The sequence below is a fragment of the Dama dama genome, chromosome X (assembly GCF_033118175.1).
Source record: "Dama dama isolate Ldn47 chromosome X, ASM3311817v1, whole genome shotgun sequence".
In the NCBI taxonomy this organism is placed as follows: Eukaryota; Metazoa; Chordata; class Mammalia; order Artiodactyla; family Cervidae; genus Dama; species Dama dama.
This window is the reverse complement of record NC_083714.1, coordinates 42,809,187-42,831,087: the sequence shown is the minus strand read 5'-3', so window position 1 is coordinate 42,831,087 and position 21,901 is coordinate 42,809,187. Positions and strand designations below refer to the sequence as shown.

The 21,901-nt window shown below is 41.5% G+C and overlaps 1 protein-coding gene across 2 annotated transcripts in view; it reads right to left on the bottom strand.

Moving 5' to 3' along the window:
- Positions 1 to 11,485: 11,485 nt before the first annotated feature.
- The window catches only part of F9 (coagulation factor IX), a 32,835-nt gene continuing 22,419 nt past the window's right edge, over positions 11,486 to 21,901 (bottom strand). For both annotated transcript variants that reach the window (XM_061135934.1, XM_061135935.1), the window contains 3 exons: positions 21,199 to 21,404; positions 13,511 to 13,625; positions 11,486 to 12,033 (listed from right to left, as the gene is read on the bottom strand). In XM_061135934.1, coding sequence (XP_060991917.1) covers positions 11,486 to 12,033; positions 13,511 to 13,625; positions 21,199 to 21,404 — 869 coding nt within the window. The remainder of the gene's footprint in view (positions 12,034 to 13,510; positions 13,626 to 21,198; positions 21,405 to 21,901) is intronic.

Here is a 21,901-nt window from a genome sequence, read left to right as displayed (position 1 = left end):
GACTTTAGATGTTTTAAAAATATACATTTCTTTTAAGTAACATGCATTTATGACAGGTTGAATTGACAAAAATTAATACTTATTGGTAGATTTTGGTTGAATGCTATAATATCATGTGGTCCTTATTGAGATCTAGCCTCATATTACATTGCAGAGGACAAAATAGTGTAATGTGGCCTACAAAAATAGATTGTATTGTGTGTCAGTTAATGGATTAGGAAATGAAAATTGACCACAAATGCAACTGTCAACAGCACTTAGGTTTCAAAATATATATTAGAGTATTTTATTTGAATTCTGGAAAATGGAATGTAAAAGTATCTCTGTGAATTATGTGCTTAATATGTTTCATCTGTATGTACACAGTATAGTTCATACAATATTTGTGAAATCTGGTTGTATGAGATGTGAATTGTATTTATTTTGATTCTATGAAGTTATGCTGTTCGTAAAATAGATGATTTTAATAAACCACTATGTAACAGAATAACAACTTTCATATTAAAATAAACATCCAAAAGATATCACCTTTGAAATTAGGATGGACCTTTTGAATCCTCACATTTAGTGTTAGAAGTCGTAGCACGGACAACATTTTTGGCCTTAAAAGTCACTTGAGTATTAACATCATTCTTCATTATTTTGTAGATGCTGCTCTGAGTAACAAGGAAACTAAGTTCCCCTTGAATTAAAGGAGAATGAATAGACTTTAAAAAATAAGGTTTCCTTTGGAGGTGTGAACTAGATTATAGCTCTAGTTCAGTGTCACAGATAAACAGCACAAGAATCAGATGATCCTATGCTGCCCATGACATTCACAGAATTTCCTCAGGACTGAGGTGGACTGCGTCATTCACAGTTTGTGTCATTCTTGCAAGAAGCCATCTTCACACCTTCCATCCCCTCAGGTGAAAAGTGCAGTGTTATTTTGTTTCCAAGTAGGGTTTTTCATGGCATGCATTCAGATTCCATCTGAAAACCATATTATCAATTATTCTGAACATTTACAGGCAAAAATTTGGGGGGCAACTTTTCAGTAACAAAACAAAACAAAAATCCAAAGAGAGATGAGAGATAATCAGAGATTTTAAACCCCTTTGGTAATTGATAGTTTATTTTATTATTTTTGTTATCTTTGTGACTTTACTATACCAAAGGGATATGTTCTGAAAGACCTCTTTTGCACTTAAACTGGTATTTAGGGTTGTCAGAGCTGTCTTTGAAAGGCCCAAAGCTAAAAATCCTGCAGTTAGGATGCTGAAGTTTACATTTTATGCATTGAAATTTAGATACATCACAGCTTTAAGTTAAATATTAGTATTTGCACAAGAGGTGTTCCTGTAACAAAGCTCTGCTTTCCAGTGACTACTTGCTTTTGAATTTTCTAGAAAAATCTATTCTAGTGCAGGGTTTCATAAGTTATATTGTATTTCTTTAATAATGTATGTATAGATGTCCTTCTTTTAAATACGTAAATGGTAAGATCACTTGTTTTAAAGCACAGGCTCAGTTGTTGCATGCAGTGTTGAACTTAGGCTTGGAGTATTTTGTATTATGGGCCACTGAAGTCAGTGGTTTGAAACTGCTGCCTTTTGAATCATGGATCGTGAGTTTTACTATCAAGTTGGCATATTAGGTGCATGGTTTTTGATGACTGGTTTTACAAAAAACAACACAACTATATAATACACAAATTATTTATCTTTTAAAGTAGTTTTGTGTATTATGTCAAATCATAGTTTATTTCAATGGTATCATTTGATGTAACCATTTATATGACAAACCAATTGAATTTTATTCAAAGGCACCTGTAAATTATAAATCTTCTAACATCCAATTGCTAGAATTTGTGATGGCTGATTTATAACTAACTCATGAAACTCCATATGTTTGATATTTCACTTGATTAATGCTCCTGAAACAACAACAAAATATTAAAATACACTTATTTTGTTTGCTGATCCTGTGGCTAGATAGAGTTAGGAGTTAAAACCTTTGAATAATGGTGCCCCTCTGCACAAAACATTTAATTTTCATGGTGTTAAACTAAGGATTTTAATCACTTAAGAAAATACTGAGTTCTATAGATTCAAACATATGGTATAGTCTTTTAATGTTTTAATCACTAGACAGTGAATGCTATATTTATACATGTATTTGTATATGTAACTGCACTGTATTGATTTTATTGGACTTATAAATGTGTGTTACTATGAAACATAGCAGCAATTTTCCTTTAAGTCTTTGAATTTTAATTACATTATAAATGTACTAAAAATGTAAACGTACTTGCATTAATTCCACATTAAAAATATCCAAACTTAAACTCACTCGTATATTTTTTTTGGTTTAGTATCATTGAAAAAGCTTTTCCTTTCTTTTTTTTTTAAATTGAAGTATAGTTGACTTACAATATTGTGTTAATTACTGCTGTACAACAAAGTAATTCAGTTATATACACACACACATATATATTCTTTTCCATTATGTTTTATCATAAGATATTGAATACAGTTCTCTGTGCTATACAGAAGAACCTTGTTTATCCATTCTATATATAAAAGCTTACATCTGTTAACCCCAACCTCACACTCCATCCCCCCCCAAGTCCCTCCCCCCTTGGCAACCCCCAGTCTCTTCTCTAATCCATTATTCTGTTTCTGTTTCATAGATAGGTTCATTTGTGTCATATTTTAGATTGAACATATAAGTGATGTCACGTGGTATTTGTCTTTCTCTTTCTGACTTCACGTAGTGAGATAATCTCTAGTTGCATCCATGTTGCTGCAAATGGCATTATTTCACTCTTTTTAATTGCTAAGTAATATTCTATTGCCTATATGTACCACATCTTCTTTATCCAGTCATCTGTCAATGGACATTTAGCTTGTTTCCACGTCTTGGCTATTGTGACTAGTGCTGCTATGAACATACAGATGCATGTATGCTTTCGAATTATGGTTTTGTCCTGATATGTGCCCAGGAGTGGGATTGCTGGGTCATATGCTAGCCTATTTTTAGTTTTCTGAGGAACCTCCATACTGTTTTTCACAGTGGCTGTGCCAACTTATGTTCCCACCTACAGGGTAGGAGGGTTTCTTTTTCTCCACACCCTCCCCAGCATTTGTCATTTGTAGACTTTTTTATTTGTTATTTATTTGTTATTTTTTATTTGTTATTTGTAGACTTTCAATGATTGCCCTTCTGACTGGTGGTACCTCATTGTAGCTTTAATTTGCATTTGTCTAATAATTAGTGATGTTGAGCATCTTTTTATGTTGGCCATCTATATTTCTTCTTTGGGGAAATGTCTATTTGGGTCTTCTGCCCATTTTTGAATTGAGTTTTGTTGTTGTTGTTGTTATTGTTGAGTTGTGTGAGCTGTTTGTATATGGTGGAAATTAAGCCCTTGTCTGTTGCATCATTTGCAAATATTTCCTTCCATTCTATAGGTTGTCATCATTTTGTTTATGGTTTTCTTTGCTTCACAAATACTGGTAAGTTTGATAGGTCTCATTTGTTTATTTCTTTAAAAATTTCTGTTGCCTGGAGGGACTGACCTAAGAAAACATTGGTACGATTTGTCAGAGAATAGAAAACCCCTTTACTTTCATTTATTAGTGATACACTAAAGACACCATAATTATTTTGAGTTACTTGCTTACCTTCATTTTTGTCATAAAGTTGTAATAAATAAAACAAAGAACATGAGCTCAATGATAGATAAAATACCCTAGAACAAAGAAAACCCAGAAACAGAGTCTTATATGTATGTGATTTGCTGTATTGATGGATGTAGCATTGCATGTGGGGAAATGAGAGACAGTTTAATAAATAGTGCTAGGTAAGTTGTAAAAACATGATTACTTGTAGCCTTGCTTCTCTGAAAGGGACAGAGACACAGAGACATCTGACCAGAACTAGGGTAAAATATTTTGCTCAAAAAGTTTCTTTACCCAAATCTGTAGGAAAGCAGTACATGAGGTTTCAGGGGTTAGATAGCCATGGTTGTGAGAGGATATTTCCACACACTGAAAAAAATCTGCTTCCATTTGATGAAGTCCAAGGAAAGCTGGAAAGCATCTAGATACCCACAGTTGTTTTCTGAACTGTTGATTTTTGCAAAGGGCTCTTAGCTGGGTTTGCTAGACTTAATCTTTTCCCCAGCCCATTAGGGAGTTAGAACTTATGCCTTAACATAGAAGGAGAATCAAAACCTATCACACTGGTTTGGTTGGGTTGTTTCTGTTGTTTTAATGACTATCCCATCACAGATTTAACTATTTCTTTTGGCCTTTAAATTTATTTTTAGCTTTTTTGAGGAAGCACCAGCAGTGAACTGCTTAATCAAACATTTTATTCATCTTTAAGAACTCCCTGAAAATTAAAATGTGTATTCAAGTTTTTATTTATGCATTGGCTGAGGAATAAGTATTGGGCTGACCAGAAATTTTGTTCAAGTTTTTCTGTAAGAACTTATGGAAAAACTTGAATGAACTTTATGGCCAACCCAATATTATTGTTGACATTTCCACAGTTACATATGAATCTCACAATATAGAGTATGTAGTTGTTATAAAAGACTTCCTAACTTCTAGGCTATGGTATTCTCTTAAGAAGAGAGAAAATTTCAGAGTATATTTTTGAAAGTATAAGAGAGTATGAGAAATGCTCCACTTGAAGAGAAATTAGGTCAGTGATTTTGTTTGAGGTTTAGTCAGAAATCAATCCAGTTTCACTTAAAAGACTTTCCCTGAGAAAAATGCTCGTTATTACTAGGTATTAGAACATAGAAATGGTCTTCCCTTAGGAGCAGTAGACTCCAGAGTGCTCAGTGAATCAAGTCTCAAGCAATTAATTGTCAAAACAAGTCATCTTTAGTACATTTCAGTACACTTCCCCTTTGCTGATTTGGGATGATCAGTTTGTAGTTGGTCTTATGGGGTCTGCCCAAGGACAGCAAGCAAACCAACCAAGAATGTTACAGACAAAACTAAACCCTTTATATCATTCAAAAGGAAATTAATAGAGGTGAAAACTGGCTTTTAAAAAAAATTCTCTTTAGTTCAAAATGTATTTTCTATGTTAAAGCTCAAGACATACTCAAGTCTAAAGTTTTCCCTTAATAGAGTCACAGATGTAGAGAACAAACTTCGGGTTACCAAGGGTGAAAGGGGGGAATGGGATTAACTGGGAGATAGAGATTGACATATATATACTAATTATGTGTAAAATAGGTAACTAATAAGAACCTGCTGTGTAGCACAGGGAACTCTACTCAATACTCTTTAATGGCCTATATGAGCTATATGGGAATAGAATCTTAAAAAGAGGGGATATATGTATATGTATAACTGATTGACTTTGCTGTGAATCAGAAACTGTTGTTAGCAGAAACTAACAACATTGTAAAGCAAGTATACTCCAGTAAAAATTAATTTAAAAATTTAAAAAGTTTTCCCTTGTACTTGATGAGAGGCTACCTTATATTTGTTGATCACCTCATTTCACGTATATGAATTCACCATTAAATTCTGAAGCAAATGTATACAAAGTAGGACTAATAATGTGTATTGAGAATAGCCCATGAAGCTGGACTTTGTGAAAAAGGTAAATGAAACTTTCCTTAAGCCCAAAGCAAATAAAATGTAAACTGTTTCAAAGATACATTTTGTGTAAGTATTGGTGAGATAGACTCACTAACTCAATTACTCCCAATATAACCAAACAAACAAAACCCAGGCTGGAGAATAAATCAAAACATCATAATAGAACAGAGGAGCCGGGTAGAGTGAAAGTCAGAAAGATCTGAAGCATGAAAAAAACATGATGTGCTGAGAATTATCTTAGTGAATATTTTTTTATCTCAGTTTGATAGTGAATGTGCTCTTTTACATGGTAAGCTACAAGAACAAATAAAATAAGTGAACTTTAACTTCTCAGCCATAACAAAAATGACTTAAAATGGAAAAATTCTAGTGGGTGTTTTGGAATATAATATTAGAAGCTAAAGTGGTCTCTTTACTGACCTTGGGGAAGACACAAAGCTACACTTATACATTTAGAGCTAGTTTCAAAATACCTGAATTCAATGCAAAAGAGACATTTTACATAAGAGAATTTGTAGCTTTAAAATCTGCTTGTGTTCCTCAAAATACCAAGTGTTGGAAAGGATGTGAAACAAGAACTCTTACATGATGTTACTGGCACATAAATTGGTACAACCCTTTGATGAACAATTTTCTAATACCAAATAAAGTTGAAGTAAACACTGTATTGCTTAGCAATTCCACTCTGAAGTGTCTACCCCTGGGAAACATTGACACATGTGCTCAAAGAACTCAAGACTATAACCAAGGTCTTGAAAGGCTAATCTGTTTCACATTTCCTAGAAAGTAATAATAACTCCTCTCATAATCCTTGGAAGGACATGAATGTAGGCATTCTCTCTGTATTTATCTGTCTCTTTTTCTATGGCATATTCCCTGTGTTCAGGGTGAATTTCTCATTCTTACCCTAGATGACTGTGTTTTGCTCTGATGTGGTCAGTAATAGGTTGTTTTCCTTCCATTTTATTTATCCATTGGTCCATTCATTTAACAAGCATGTACTGAGTTTCTCAGGGCTTCCCAGGTGGCGCTAGTGGTCAAGAACCCACCTGCCAATGCAGGAGTCAGGAAGATCCCCTGGAGGAGGGCATGGCAACCCACTCCAGTATTCTTGCCTGGAGAATCCCCATGGGCAGAGGAGCCTGGCAGGCTATAGTCCATCGGGTTGCAGAGTTGGACATGACTGAAGCGACAGCACGCACGCATGCGCTATTTCTCAGAGACCTGGTGTATTCTTAATTCAGCTACTTACTTTCAAGCTGAGTTTTAATATCATGAAAATGCATGCTTTATTTTTGTCATATATTCCAAGAGGAAAACAGATTTTTATATATAGATCTTCACTAAAGCATGTCATGTGTAAATCCTGGGGCTCTTTTAGCTTTATGAGGTCAACACCTGAGCCACTACATGATTATTGATTTGCAGAAGCTATCTACGACAGCATGCTGGAAGCATCAGCAAGTTTTAATAGATTAGGATCTCATATTTAACATTGCGAAGAAGCAGCCTTTTGAAAAGAAGTCCTTGGAATCAGGAATATCCCTGTGCCTATTTCCATCCTTCTCCAATCAAGAGGTAACTCCCTGGGACAGGGTAGGGGTGAGGATGGGGGAAAAAAAGAGGTCAGTCTCCTACCAGGGTGAAGTGATCTGGCCAGGAGTTCAAAATATTACTCTCATTCTGTGACAGGTCCTCAGCTCTGTTCTAGAAGCCATTGCCTCTTTATCTATAAGAAAGTTTCTGCCTGCTGTTTTTCCCTTCTGATAACCGTATCCCTACTAGAGGCTGAAATTAACTCTGGAAATCTCTAGGCAAGCCATAACCCCACAGACACAGTGGAAATAGTCTGCCTTGAAAGTACTCTTAGAGAAAATGAGTAATCTGGATACCTGGCTTGGTTGGAAAGGACAGGGGGTCCCAGGCCAAGTTTTTTGCCTGCTGTAACTTCAGCAGTCTCCATAGTTTCCAGAACATGATTTTTGTGGCTTTAACCATGAGATCCTCGCCCCCCCCCCAGTTTTTATTTTGTATTAATCCACTGACCCTAGCATTCTTTTTCGAATCCTGAGATTTCTAAATGGCATCAGCCTCAGATTCAAAAAGAGCCCTGAGTACTTTGCTCAGACAGGCCTGTCAGCTGCTGAAGTGTGTTTCCCCTGTCACCCAGGACTGTATGGCATTGTTAGTACCCCAGCTTCAGCTGGCCTCTGAAGTCTTCCTTCAACTTTCAAACAACAGCTTCTGCAGTAGCCTTCTGTCTTGGCATGCTGCCTATGTTTTACTCCGTGCAGTTGCAATGAATTGAGCTGAAATGTTCCAGGATGACTGTGTGCCAGATAACAGTGATCAACTTGCTCTGGAAGTCAAATGTCACACCTGGAAGGCCCAGTTCTCTCAGGTGGGCTAAAAGCCAGACACCAGCACTGGAGGTTCACTCCACAGGTGCTGCCCTGAGTCCAGGTGTGTGGTTCCAGTTTGTTATTGGATGGCCACTCTGCCTTCCCTGCTACCCGCTGGTTTTGTTGATCTGGTCACTTGTTTGTCAATTAGAGCATCACTAATAAGAATTTCAGGCAGTGTTCAGTCCCAGGTTTGCTGAAAGGATTTCCACCAATGCAGAATGCCCCCTGCTGCCCTAAAAACAGACAAAGCTCTAATTCAAAGCACTGTACTTCCACAATGTGAAGTGGGAGACCTGGGCCTGGCCTTATCTTGGCCTCAATTTCCTCATCTGTTAAATGGACAGAGCGATTTGGATGGTGTCTAAGGGCCCTTGCAGCTCTGACTTTTTTAGATTGGACTGTCAGCTTTCAGAAGTGGTTTAAGAATTATAATTAAGCAATTTTGTGAACTGGTCTGTCACAGTTCAGGAAAGTAGGGGAGAAAACCTTTCTTTCTCCCTTGGCAAAGAAAATTGGACATTTTGTTCCTGTCACCATTTAGCAACTAATATTCAAAAGAACCCAAAACAATCATACTTAAACAGCAACTTGAAATGACTGCACTACATTAACACACTTTTCTCCACTCAGCAAGAGTTCTATTTTAACCTGTCACTTCCAATATTGCAGCAGCATGTTTCAGCCCATTTAGACTAAGTAGCTACAGCGATTTTGAAAGCATTAATGATTCTTATATGGCGACTGTAAATGCTCTAGGTAGAATCTAGCGAGGGCCTGGCTCCAAAGCTCTTAGGTGGGCTTAAAGGCCCTAAATGTTTACTGGCGGCAAGATGCTGCAGGTGGCTCTTAAAGAATGCAGTCATTTTTGAACTCCTGAGGTAAGAGACTGTGGCTCGAGACTGGTGGGCCCAGGAGCTCCTCCCTCTGCTACAGGGAAGACCAATCACAGGAAGGGTAAGACCACGCCCCCATTGCTCTCTTTGTAAAGGGTGGTCTCCATGGCAACAAGGCCAGTGTGGCTCCCTTTTACCAATCGCAGAGCGCTGGGGCTACAGACCTTGCGTCGTTCAAATGTGAAGTAATGCATTTCCATACGTAAATCAGTGTCCTACTCAAACCTAAGATGGATAATCACAGTGTCTCCTCTCTCCTGTAGCCAACAATAGCTGAATTGATTTCTTTTATTTGTTCATGAAACCTCAATGCTAGGCATTATTTTTATTTAAGTATGGCCTCTTCTCCTGATACTCAATACAAGAGTAATTCCTATTGTGGGATAAACATGGATTCAGATTTAGCTAACATTTACTGAGCAGCTATTGTGTAGTAGCATAGTAGGTGACCACAAGGCAATTCACATACATCATTTTAGTTAACTCACAAAATATATAAATGTGAACTCAAATGTAATAAACACTATTGGAGGTTGGCATACAGTAATCACTCCTTGAATATTTGTTGAATAAAAGTGTGGAAGAATGTGAACTCACTGACTATCACAAGGTCACTGAGGGCCCTTGGAGAGCATCCTGTCAAACTCTATCATTACACAATGCAGAAGTCAAGGCACAAAATGTAGAGTGACTAGGGCTTCCCTGGTGCTCCCAATGCAGGAGACCCAGGTTTGATCCCTGGTCAGGGAGTAAGACTTCACAGGTTGCAACTAAGACCTGGCACAGCCAAGTAAATAAAAATATCTTTTTAAAATGTGGAGTGACTTATCCAAGGCCATATTCACAACTATTTAGACTCAATTCTGTTCTGTGTGGATCCAGACCACTGTCCTCACCAGGAAACAGTACACACTGCCTCCCATGAAAGCTGCATGACAAAAGAGCATCAAATCTCTGCTGTGTCATATGGCATTTGGATACATTCTTTTGAGTGTCCTGCCGAATGTAGTATTTGGGAGCCCTCTCTTTGAATGATTCAACAAAAAACACTTTTTGAGGAACTGAAAACTACATTTATTGATACTTGTATTTGAAAAACTCAAGGATAAAAGGGATTAATGAGAGTAAGTTGAAAGAAATCAGCAAGTGTGAGGCCTGGATGGGAGTAACATGAGGGCAGGGGCAGCAGCAATGCGGTTGGGTCAAAGTGGTCCAAAACATGGTGTTGTCAGTAGTTCCACATGTAATCACATGCAGGGTAAATTATTCACATCAACCAAATTAATGAAAAGCCAAGGTGTGAATCAGAACATCAGTTTAATTCACAAAGGGAAATAGTCAAATAGATCAAAATATCGATGTGATTGATTGATATGTTGGTTGGTCAATAACCCTCTAGAGAATATAATATAGAAGGTCTAATTATAATAAAAAAAGTGGCCTGGTGAGCATGTAACCAGCAAAAGGGAGTTAACTGGCTCATGGGAACAATACATGTCTGTAAGCCTGGTGCAGCCCTCTCCACTGTGGTGATATGCTAGTTGAGGAGGCATGATGCTCGTGTTTTCTGATCTGAACAATTTCTTCCTTAGCCCTGAACAACACTGGAGACACACCAATGAGTTTTCTTGAAGACACTATTTGCTCTACTTGCAAACTGTTGTGACAGGTGTCAACTCACCTGGCTATATGTCAGTTTTCCTGGTTATAATGACATGCCCGTTTGCCTTCATGGAACCATGTCTAGTCAAACCTCCGTAACAACACAATTACAAGTCCATAGGAAACTACTCTGATGGGTCATTCCTTCCATTATGTATGATTTTAACAATGTGAGTGTCTGAGAGGAACTTTTCCTCCAAGATCAGGCACCTTACTTTATCTCTGTGTGATGAAAAGGAGGCTCAAGACCAAACTGAGAGCAAGTCTGGGGTTGATAGGTGCACAGCAGTAAAACAGTACAATGCCTCCTTCCCCTCCTTTAATGCCTATGTAGGGAAAAGGGGAGAGAAAGAGAGAAAGTGATTTGGGGATTAGGAGGTGGAAAGGATAAAGGATGCACGAATAAGGGTACTGAAAAAGAAGAAGTGTTTCCCATGACTTTTAATCTCTCAGCTGCTCCTATGTTCTTCCTGGATGAATATGGGGCTGGTCTTTTGATGGACTAGACCAAATATCCTGGATACAGATCCAATAAATTTTAACTTGGTGGGGGATGTAAGAAAGATCTGGCATGTGGAATACTGCTAAGGACAGAGAAGCAGTGAGTTGCCCCTGTGGAGAACTACAGTGCTTGACAGGCGGGATTAAGAATTTAACTTCACAATTTGGTCAAGGGCTGGACCTGAAGGAATGGCCACAATTTCCCACCACAGTATGTTTCTCTAGTGATTACATTTTCTTATCTACTTATTCTAGTAAAATATGAAGTCTAGCTAGACTTCTCCCCATAAAGAGAAAAAGGAATATTCACAGAAGGTATACACTCAAATCTAAAGAGATGGGAAAGTGATTAGTTAGTAAAGGACCTTGTCAATGTTCAATTCCAAATATGTCAGCCTTGGAAATACATTTTTCTTTACGTGAGCTTTGTTTTTTCCTTAATCCAGTTAACATACCGGGACACCTTGGTATATATGCCGTATTTTCCTTTCATTGCACACTCTTCACCCCAGCTAATAATTCCAGTTAAGAAACTGGTACCTTCCACTTCGGTAACATGGGGTCCCCCACTGTCTCCTTGGCATGAATCTTTACCTCCCTCATGGTAGCCGGCACAGAACATGTGATTGTAGATGGTGAACTTCGTGGATCGAAGACACGTGGCTCGGTCAACAAGTGGAACTTTCAGGTACTGAAGAATTGAGGCTGACCTCCCTCTGTTGAAGACTTTGCCCCAGCCACTCACATAACCGTAACCAAATTTGAGGAAGATGTTCGTGTATTCCCTGTCAGCAATGCAAATAGGGGTTACATAGCTATTTAGCTTTAAGGGTTCATCCAGCTCCAGGAGGGCAATGTCGTGGCTGTACTTATTAATAGATGCGTTGTAGCCGTGGTAAGGAATAGCACGGATCACATTTCGCTTTTGCTCTGTAGGTTCTGGCTCCTCGGTGTTATGTTCACCTATAGAAAAGAAATGTCTTTTTCAGCCACAGTCTCTCCCACAAAGAAACACGTTTTCCAAGTGTCCATCTAGCATCACTTCCTTGTGGTGGTTTAGTCGCTCAGTCGTGTCTGACTCTTGAGACCCCATGGGCTAGAGCCCACCAGGCTCCTCTGTACCTGGGATTTCCCAGGCAAGAATACTGGAGTGGGTTGCCATTTCCTTCTCCAGGGAATCTTCCTGACCCAGGGATCAAACCCTGGTCTCCTGTGCTACAGGAAGTCTCCTGCATTGCAGGTGGATTCTCTACTGACTGAGCCACCAGGGAAGCCCCTGTCCTTAGCTGGCAGCTTATATTCACCCACTGAAAATAAATTTCTCTTCAGTCACATATCACCTTTCACATAAAGAAGCAGATTCTCCAAGTGTCCACTTAGCACCATTGAATTACCTGCCAGTCAAGCATCAAATATCTTATTCTTGTACTGTTACGTTTTTGGTAAAACTTAATTGAGGGCCAGTGCATACTTTTCAGAGCAAAAAGCCATTCAGGACCATCAGATAGATGGATCTGTTCACCCATGCTGTTTACAAGTCTCATCCTGTTCACAGGTGATAATGAATTGACTCGTTATGAATTATCCTCAGTTCAGTTCAGTCACTTAGTCATGTCCGACTCTTTGCGACCCCATGGACTGCATGCAGCACATCAGGCTTTCCTGTCCATCACCAACTCCTGGAGCTTGCTCAAACTCATTCCCAATTTCAAGGATTTTGACCACTTGTTTGAGCACAGATAATACATTCATTTGGCCATTCATTCAAATGTTAACTAAGGGCAGGTTACAGCTTGTGTCAGCGGTAAGGATGTAAGCATCAGTGATGTGACATGGCTTTTGCAAAGGCTCAGTCTGGTGGGGAAATGGACACATCAATAGATAAGTATATTTGCACTGAGATGAGTACTAGTAAAGGTCTGCGAAAAGAATGATGCAGAGGGATTTCCCTGGTGGTCCAGTGGTCAAGAGTCCACCTTCCAACGCAGAGGGCTTGAGTTTGATCCCTGGTTGGGGAACTAAGATCCCACATGCTGTGTGGTGTGGCCAAAAAATAATAATAATAAATAAGGATGGAATAAGTTGGATTTTGAAAAGATTGCCTCTCTACCACTAGTTCAACTTATTTAGCAATGATCTTAATAGACTCTAGTAAAATATGATATGGACTACCCTGGTGGCTCAGTCGGTAAAGAATCTGCCTGCAATGCCGGAGACGGGGGTTCAATCCCTGGGTCAGGAAGATCCCCTGGAGAAGGAAATGGCAACCCACTCCAGTATTCTTGCCTGGGAAATCCCATGGACAGAGGAGCCTGGCAGGCTACAGTCCATGGGTTGCAAGAGTTGGATATGACTTAGCTACTAAACCAACATCCAAATGATACAGCAATCATATAGATCTAGGGCTGTTGCAAACAATTACCATCCCTTGTTTATTTACCTGCAACAACAGTAATTTTAACACCAGGCTTGATGCAGTGGGCTGCAGTTACAACCCATTTTTCATTAACAATGGAACCTCCACAGAATGCAGCAATTTCACCATGCAAAAGGACCTGTGGAAACAAAATGATGAATCTTACTACATAATATATTTGATCTACAACAACAACAACAACAACAACAACAAAACACGTGTGCTATTTAGAAGAGTGAGCAAAAAGTTGGCTTCTCACTGCTGGCTGAAGTGGAGTGTTTCTGGCAAGTGTCAGTTTTGAAGATGTCTTAGTGTTCCTGGAGCACAATCAAAAAAGCCATTTCTGAAACTGTCTTGAAGAGAATGAGCAGTGATAGCCAGGGGGAGTGCTAGATGAGGCAACTAGGAGGAAATAGCTTCTTTGGATGATGTAGGGTCCTTGGATTTCTTTTCCAGGCGAGTCAGGTTCTCTGATAGCATAAATTGCTTCTTGGGGATATGGCTGGTACATTCAGAAGTGCGCTGACTTGACTCCTGGAGATCAAGTGATTACTGAGCCTCCTGTCCATGCACGAGGAAATCTGCTTGCCATAGAGCATTTGAAAGAAAAACTACTGACTTTTCCAGGAGATCTTTTCAAGTCCTTTCTCAACAAGAATGATATGAAATGAGACTTAATGGCTGTGCTATGGCCACTCAGGCAGAGAGCAACAGCCGAACTTGTGCACTCCTTCTGGTCTCCCCCCTACCATCTCCACCTCCCCACACTGGATCTGTAAGCTGCCCCTGTCCTAAAAGCTCTACTAAGCTATGTTTGATTTGGGGACAGAGATGTTTGAGCACTACCTTGAGCCTGGGCATGATTAGATAAGACGCCAATCCATTCTTTCATCTACACATTCATCGTATAACCAGAGTGGACTATGGATATTTTTACCACCTCAATGTCTAGATCAACTTGGAGAATTTTCACTTCCTGTGTATGCAAGGGCCTTGGTCCACCTCTTCAGGAAGAAAGCTGAGAAGTGTGAACACTAGAGGGCATACTCAACATTTGGTAAACCGTTTGTGGGCACTGCTGCCCTTTTACTGAAGCACATACAGCCTCAGGCATAAGCCCATTCATAATAAACTAGGAAAAGGGAGTGGTCACTCCTTTCTGGTATGAGTCTGAGAAGGTCCTTGGGGGCATATTCTAGTGAAGATTCTTTTTGTCCTGAATTCTATTTATTGAACCCTGGCTAATCCTAGACACTAAAGCACTAGCCTCCCACATGGAGACCTATGGGGCTGACTCACTGCAAGCCTCTGACCCTCTTCTCTAAACACAGGTTTCCCTCTCATTCTAGCTGTCGTTTTTCATGTTGAAAAATAAAAATATAGGAAAACTCACACAACATAATAAACACCAGTTCACCCACCGTCCAGACTCAACAACGATCTTAATTTTTTTTTTTTTTGAATCTGTATTGCTCACTGTGGACAAATCATTGTGCTAAGTGTTTCACGTACATTTAATACAACACTTTGTGGAGTGACACATCCATAGAGATGAGCAAACCAAGGTTTAGATATGCAGTTAGTTAAGCTCAGTTAGTGGTGAGGCTGGGATACAAACCCTAGTCTGCCTGGCTTCAGACTCTAGGCTTCTAAGCGCCCAGTATTTCTCCTAGTGTGCCGGGGTGCTTATAAAATGCAGCTTTGGGAGCCCACCCAGATTTCATCAGAATATTTGATGCACGGGATGGGAGAAAATGCAAATCTCTAGAATATCCTTATGCATAACTAAATTCGAGAAATTCTGTTTCCGAATTTCCACGGCTTGGTGACCTTTATGTTTTAAAAGTGATTAGTCCAGGAGGAGCTGGCTACACAATTTGCGGGGCTCGTTGCAAAATGAAAATGCAGGTCCCCTTGTTCAAGCTAGGAAAAAGTGTCATGGGAGATACTAAAATAAAACAGTTTTGTTTTTCTTCTGTGGTCTCTCACAACCTATCATGGTGTTGTGAATTTACTGTTTAAAGTTGCGCTCCCTCATGTGTGGGGCATAGCCACTGGGTGAGCGCAGGCACTCACAGGTGCCCAGGGGCACTGAACAGGCACTCACAAATGCAGCTCTCAGCTGCCAGTTCCCCTCTCCCATCAGCCCTGTGCTGGTGCCCTGGTGCCATCTTCCCTTCCCACTGGTCCACTGAAGCAATCAACAGCCAATGGTGACTCCCAGGGGATTTCAACTTCCGTGTCAGGATATGTTCAGTTCCTGGAATGAAGGGAGGCAAGAGGTTTGCCCCCGTTATTCCCCCTCCAAATGTGCTAGGACCCATTTCTGGCCATATGAGATGCTGTGTGGCCATGTCCCTTCCTCAAATGGCAGAGAGTCTGGGCACCCAGCTTCAACTCTCTGTGTGCCTATGCTGGAGGAGGATGACAACAGTAGCTGTTGGCAGTGAGGAGGGGGCATATGCCACTGTGCCAAGGGTTGGCGGTGGCAGTGGTCATTGGGCGGCTGGGGAAAGGGGAGACAGAGCTAGCCAAGGCACCAGGGGACAGGGGAGAGGGGGGTCAAGAATCCACCCCTGTGCGGTGCTGAGAGGTGAGCCTGCAGTGACTTGAGGTTCCAGGTCACCAGCGCATGCGTGCTCCATTGTCTCATTGAACTTGAGTTATAAAACACAAATGCAAAGCATTGAACTACAAATGCGGGACCCTTTGGAAGACAGGGCCCTGCAGCTGCACCGGTTACCAGTTCTTGAAACTGGCCCAGACCTCAGGTGAGTATCCTCACTAGGCGAATTTGCGCAACACTGTTCTTTACTGGGCCTCATGACTACAACTGAATACATCTGCTCAAGTAACAGGAGTTAAGCATTCATATACAATGATATAATGGTGCTTACCCTCTATATGAGAGGCGAATTGGACATCTCTCAGCTTAATGGGCTAGTTAGGCCAGAGTGAATGATAGCCACAGCCTCAGGCACAGAGACTATGTTGTAGCTAGTCTGATTCCTGCCAAAGACTTGCTGCCTGGAGCTCCTACGCTGTTCTGGTGGATGGCTGAGAAATACAGTTGTGTCCTTTCAAGCCCAAAGAGTGTTGTTTTTTTTTTTTTTTGCCCATTCCTGATTAGTATTAGAAATTTTGGTAAACATCTTTGCCAAGAAAAAGCCCTAAAATACATTTACATTTAAAAATATTTCAAGTAACTTGGTTTTGGAATGTTTACTTGACTACTTCAGGATCACAGCTATCTAAATGTTAGCTGTTTGGAGATGAGCTGTCTGTGTGGCCAAGGACAAGTTCTTGTATGACATCACTTTGGAGAACGATCAGAAAAATGGGAAAGCATATGTTCTGAGCAAGGTGTTCGAGTGCTGATCTGTCAAACACTTTAATGTTTGTTATATCCTAACAGGAGCACATTTTCTCTTTCACACACACAGATACACACCAAACACACCCACATACATCTGCAAAATACACATTCACATATCTATTTTGATGTTCTTCACTGACAATGCCAGCCTAGTGTAATAGCTGCTCCCCTGTTTTTCCTTTTTTAACCTTTTAACTCAAACTTGACCTTTCTCTGTTGTTTCAGTAAACTCTTACTCTCCATACCTAGCCACCTCCTAACAATTTTTCTTGGCATACTTGTTCTCTTATGTATAAAGAGCAAAACCATTTCTACATGATGTATGGCTTATTAAGCCCACAGGTGTGGCTCACCCAGCCCTTGGCCCTACTTCATTTTTCTGGGCACAGAGGGGAGGATCACTTTTGGCTTTTAATGGTTAACTAGACTAGTATTGACATCTGCATTGCAGGCAGATGCTTTACCATCTGAGCCACCAGGGAAGCCCAGTCATTGAAATAGACTTCATCAAACCATCCTAGAGAAGAATTCTCTAAATGTTCTGTCCAAAATAGTTTTGTGGGGCCAGATGAGATTACATATGTCATGTTTTCATTTCTGCTAATTGGAACTGTATAATCTGAGCTAAGAAAAATAGAGGATTATCTTTTCAAGTGAAGATATATCTATAGTCTTAGGAAGTTCATGTAATATCTTATTTTCCTCCCAATATCCCCCCCCCCAACCAGGAGAAAGAAATTTCCGGTGTATACAGATGGTAACTACTTGTTGTCTGCCATGGGGGTGTGTCCTAATCAAATAGAAAGAATTGGGTCTGTGTAGGCACACCCACTCCAGTATTCTTGCCTGGAGAATCCCATGGACAGAAGAACCTGGCGGGTTACAGTCCAAGGGCTCGCAAGAGTTGGACACAACTGAGCAACTAAACAACAACAATATAAAGGATTAAAGAAAGCTTAACCACTTGGTTTCCATTGTATTCTGGCCTTCTCAATCTCATAGAATGATCTTCAAATGATTAAACGTACAATGAAAAGTGAAAGTGTGAGTTTCTCGGTTGTGTCCGACTCTTTGCGACCCCATGGACTGTAGCCTGCCGGGCTCCTCTGTCCATGGGATTCTCCAGATAAGAATACTGGAGTGGGTAGCCATTCCCTTCTCCAGGAAATCTTCCCCACCCAGAGATCAAACACAGGTCTCCTGCATTGCAGGCACATTCTTTACCATCTGAGCCATGAGGCTCAGATTAAACATACAATACTTATGGCTAATAGGGAACCTGAGGCCCATAATAAACCAAAAGAGAAAGACCAGGCACATCGCATCCATGGCCAGACAGATTCTAACTCAAAGCAGAAGAGGAGGGTGGAGTTCTTGGGGGCAAGTTCGCACATGCTCAGAATTGTTGGCTGGCTGGGTCAAGCGAATAGGACCAAAAGCCAGTGAGAGGTGTAGAAAGCTGAAACTCAGTGCTGCTTCCTCCAATTTCTGACTTTTAAGCTGTTGATGAAGGTAGTCTCATAATATAGGTGTTGCGATTTCCCTGTTTTCTCTAATGTTCACATCTTTCATCGCTTCCCTTTGTAGCTGTATGAAATTTGAGTTCTGTTTTAGTTGCTCACCCCGCCAAGGATATACCGACTCTAGGAAATAGCCTTTCTGTTCCCATATAGTGCAGTCAACCCTCTAGCTTCCTCTCTCGGCTCCTGAGTGGCTCTGCAGAGTCCCCGAGTCCTCCAGGGGCCCTGAACCCAGAGCTGGGCATCTGGAATGAAAATGCAGGTTAACTGGCCTCACGCCTCCGCTTCTCTCTCAGGCCCTCTGTCGCTGTGATGCGGGATTAGAGGTCAGAGATTGGTCAAGTCTGCCTGCGCCTTTGACCTTGGGGGTCGGAGGTCTGAGCAGCCGGAAGCGCAGGGGCTTCTGGGAAGCCACTGTGGCCAACCTGCTGTGGCTGCGGCGGCTTTGCCTCCAGGGGGAAGTTGAACCGAAAGCCCTAGAATAAGGTAAGCATGCACACGGCCGCTGACAACCGCGCGAAAGGTGAAGCTCACTTCTTAGGGTCTCAGAGCAGGGTGGGGTGGCCGCGGTCCCTAGCCTGCCCCGTCTCATCTCCCATCCGGTGAGCCCAGGCCCTCAACGGTCCGGGATGGCCTTGTCCTGCCGCTGCGGTTCTCGGGACACAGCAGCGCCTCAAGCCAACAATTCCATGAGCATCTGCTAGACCAGATCTGCTCCCCAAGCTGCCCGGCTCCCGTGACTGACCCAAGTGGCCGGAACGGCCTTTCTTCACCGGGAACAGGATCCACATGCCTGCCTGGAACTTTCATCCCTAAATCCTCCAAGAAAAAGTCGTCGCCCCCTTGCTCTTGTGGCCCTTCAGCTCCCGCCAGCCAACAGCTCACCTAACCCTTTTCTTGAACAGATCAGAAGTTCCCAGTTCGTTCAAATTATTCGTTACTCTATAGGAAACTGAACTTCATATGGGCCTCTTTGCCAGATTGCTTCACCCACGTGGTCGTGTGATTCCCCATCCTCTTTTACTGACACAGTAGCATTTTGAATCTTTTTTAGGTGGTGTTGCAACTCCACCTGTTGCTCACTTTCTCTTGATGGTTGGCCTTCAGCAGGGGTGTTGCAGTCAGGTCTGCAATCAAATCAGGTATTTCCACCTTGCAGATTAACTGAAATGGTGGCAGTTGGCTCATCCATAAATGGGGAGAGATTCTGTTTGTTTTTTTTTTTTTTCCTGTTTTGCCTGTGTCTAAAAGTGAATTTAAACTTTTTTTTTTTCCCATTTGGCTGTGCCGGGTCTTAGTTGCAGCATGCAGAATCTTTAGTTGAGTCATGTGGGATCTAGTTCCCTGACCAGGGATTGAACCTGGGCTCCCTGCATTGGGACTGTGATGTCTCAATCACTGGACCACCAGGGACATCCCTAAAAGTGACTTGTATATTCAGTTTATCTCCTGCTTTTGAAACCTTTTGTGAGAAATTGGGTGCAGTGGGTGTGGAGAGAGAATTTCTCTGGTGAGGAAGGAATCAGTGTGAAAGTATGACAGGGTCTTTCTGGAGTATCCTAGGGAGTAGCATGGCTCTTCACATTTGGAAAAGAAAAGACTGAAACCTGGTGCTTGGTACCTCTGCAGTCAGTAATCTTACTTCATATGGATGAAATAGTAAATGTGTGTGGGGATGAGTGATCTTGAACACTCCAGATGACCTTACCTAGGCTGATAGGAAGGAGACAACAGGTGCACTCACTATTAAGTGTGCAGCAAGGAAGACATGGAAGGATTTGTAATGATGGGTCTCAAATCTAGCTCTTGGTTACCTCAGAAACATGGACAGGTGATTCTCATGTGTGTTGTCTGCAGATCACACCTGGAGAAATGTGGGACTAGGTACCATAAGCCCACTATTTGGTGTTTTGGACCCTAGCTGCTGGGTTTCCCTGGTGGCTCATATGGTAAAGAATCTGCTTGGAATGCAGGAGACCTGGGTTTGATCCCTGGGTCAGGAAGATCCCCTGGAGAAGGGAATGGCTACCCACTCCAGTATTCTGGCCTGGGAAATCCCATGGACAGAGGAGCCTGGTGGGCTAATGTCCATGGGGTTGCAAAGAGTCGGACACAACTGAGTCACTAACACACACACATCCTAGCTGCTATAACAAGTTTGTTTCCTTTGGATCAGTGAGTTTCCAATTGTACAGTGTTCAGAATAACCTGAAGGGCTTGTTTGTGCTCAGATTGCTGGGCCCTACCCCTAGAGTTGCTGATTCCTATAGATCTGGGGCACAGCATGAAAATGTACAGTCCCAACAAGTTCCCAGGTGAATCTGAAGCTACCGCATCTTGAAAACTACAGCCTTGGACCAAGCCCCTACCTCCTATGCCCTGCCTGGGTCCAGTACCCCAGTTCTTGCCTTAATCCTTCCTGAGTTCTTTTAAAAATGCCTTTGAAATACCCCAGTTTCTCTGGACCTAGAGACTTTCTGACTCTGTCCAGTTCTCCCAGGGGCTGAAACTGAAGTAGTACCCAGAGCCCCAGTACTGGTGACCTCGCTTCCAGACATCCTTGTTGTTTGTTGGAAATCCTGTTATGCCATGTCCTTGATGCCAAACTCTGCTTGGCCTTGTGTGGTAGCTGTCTCTGGATTTCTCTCTCAGCAGCTCCTCACTTATGGGGATTTCCTCATCCTACTCTGTGCTGAAATGTGCCTGGACACTTCCCTCATCCCAATAGGTCTGACTGATGTCTAGTCTCAGCCTCCCACCTGGCCTGTCCCTTTTCCACTGGGCTCCAGTTTTGACACACCATCCACACTGAGTACCTGCCAAGGGAATTGACCTCTTGCAGCATCTTCTCCACCCACCACACGATTGAAGTCATCGAATGATTGGTTGCTTTGAGTGACATTATCCCAAATTATTTCAGCTTCAGAAGAATTTTCATAGTTCATATTGGAAAAAATAGTCTCAGCACGGGTGAGCGTCTTAGAAGTATGTGAGACAGAGACTCGTCCACAGGGAAATGGCACTAGACAAATGGAGAAAAAAAATTAGTATTCTGGTATTTCTCATTGGCTAGTATTACAGAAGTCAGGAGTGAGGCCCATCCTTGTCATGTCTGAGAAGCAAGCCCATCGATATTTTTTTAAAAATTGAATCAATGAATATAGTCTCAAACTAAGAGGTTAATTGCATTATTTCCATGGAAAGTTTTCAAACGCTTCATGAAAAGGACATTTGGCTCAGGAATCTGTCATTTTTATGGAAACAGAAGAGGTGTTCCAAAATCAAATTTCATAAGACTTTTATCTTCCCTGGTGGCTCAGATGGTAAAGTGTCTGCCTACAATGTGGGAGACCCGAGTTCAATCTCTGGGCTGGGAAGATCACCTGGAGAAGGAAATGGCAACCCACTCCAGTATTCTTGCCTGGAAAATCCCATGGATGAAGGAGCCTGGTAGGCTACAGTCCACGGGGTCACAAAGAATCAGACATGACTGAGCAACTTCACTTTCACTTATATAAA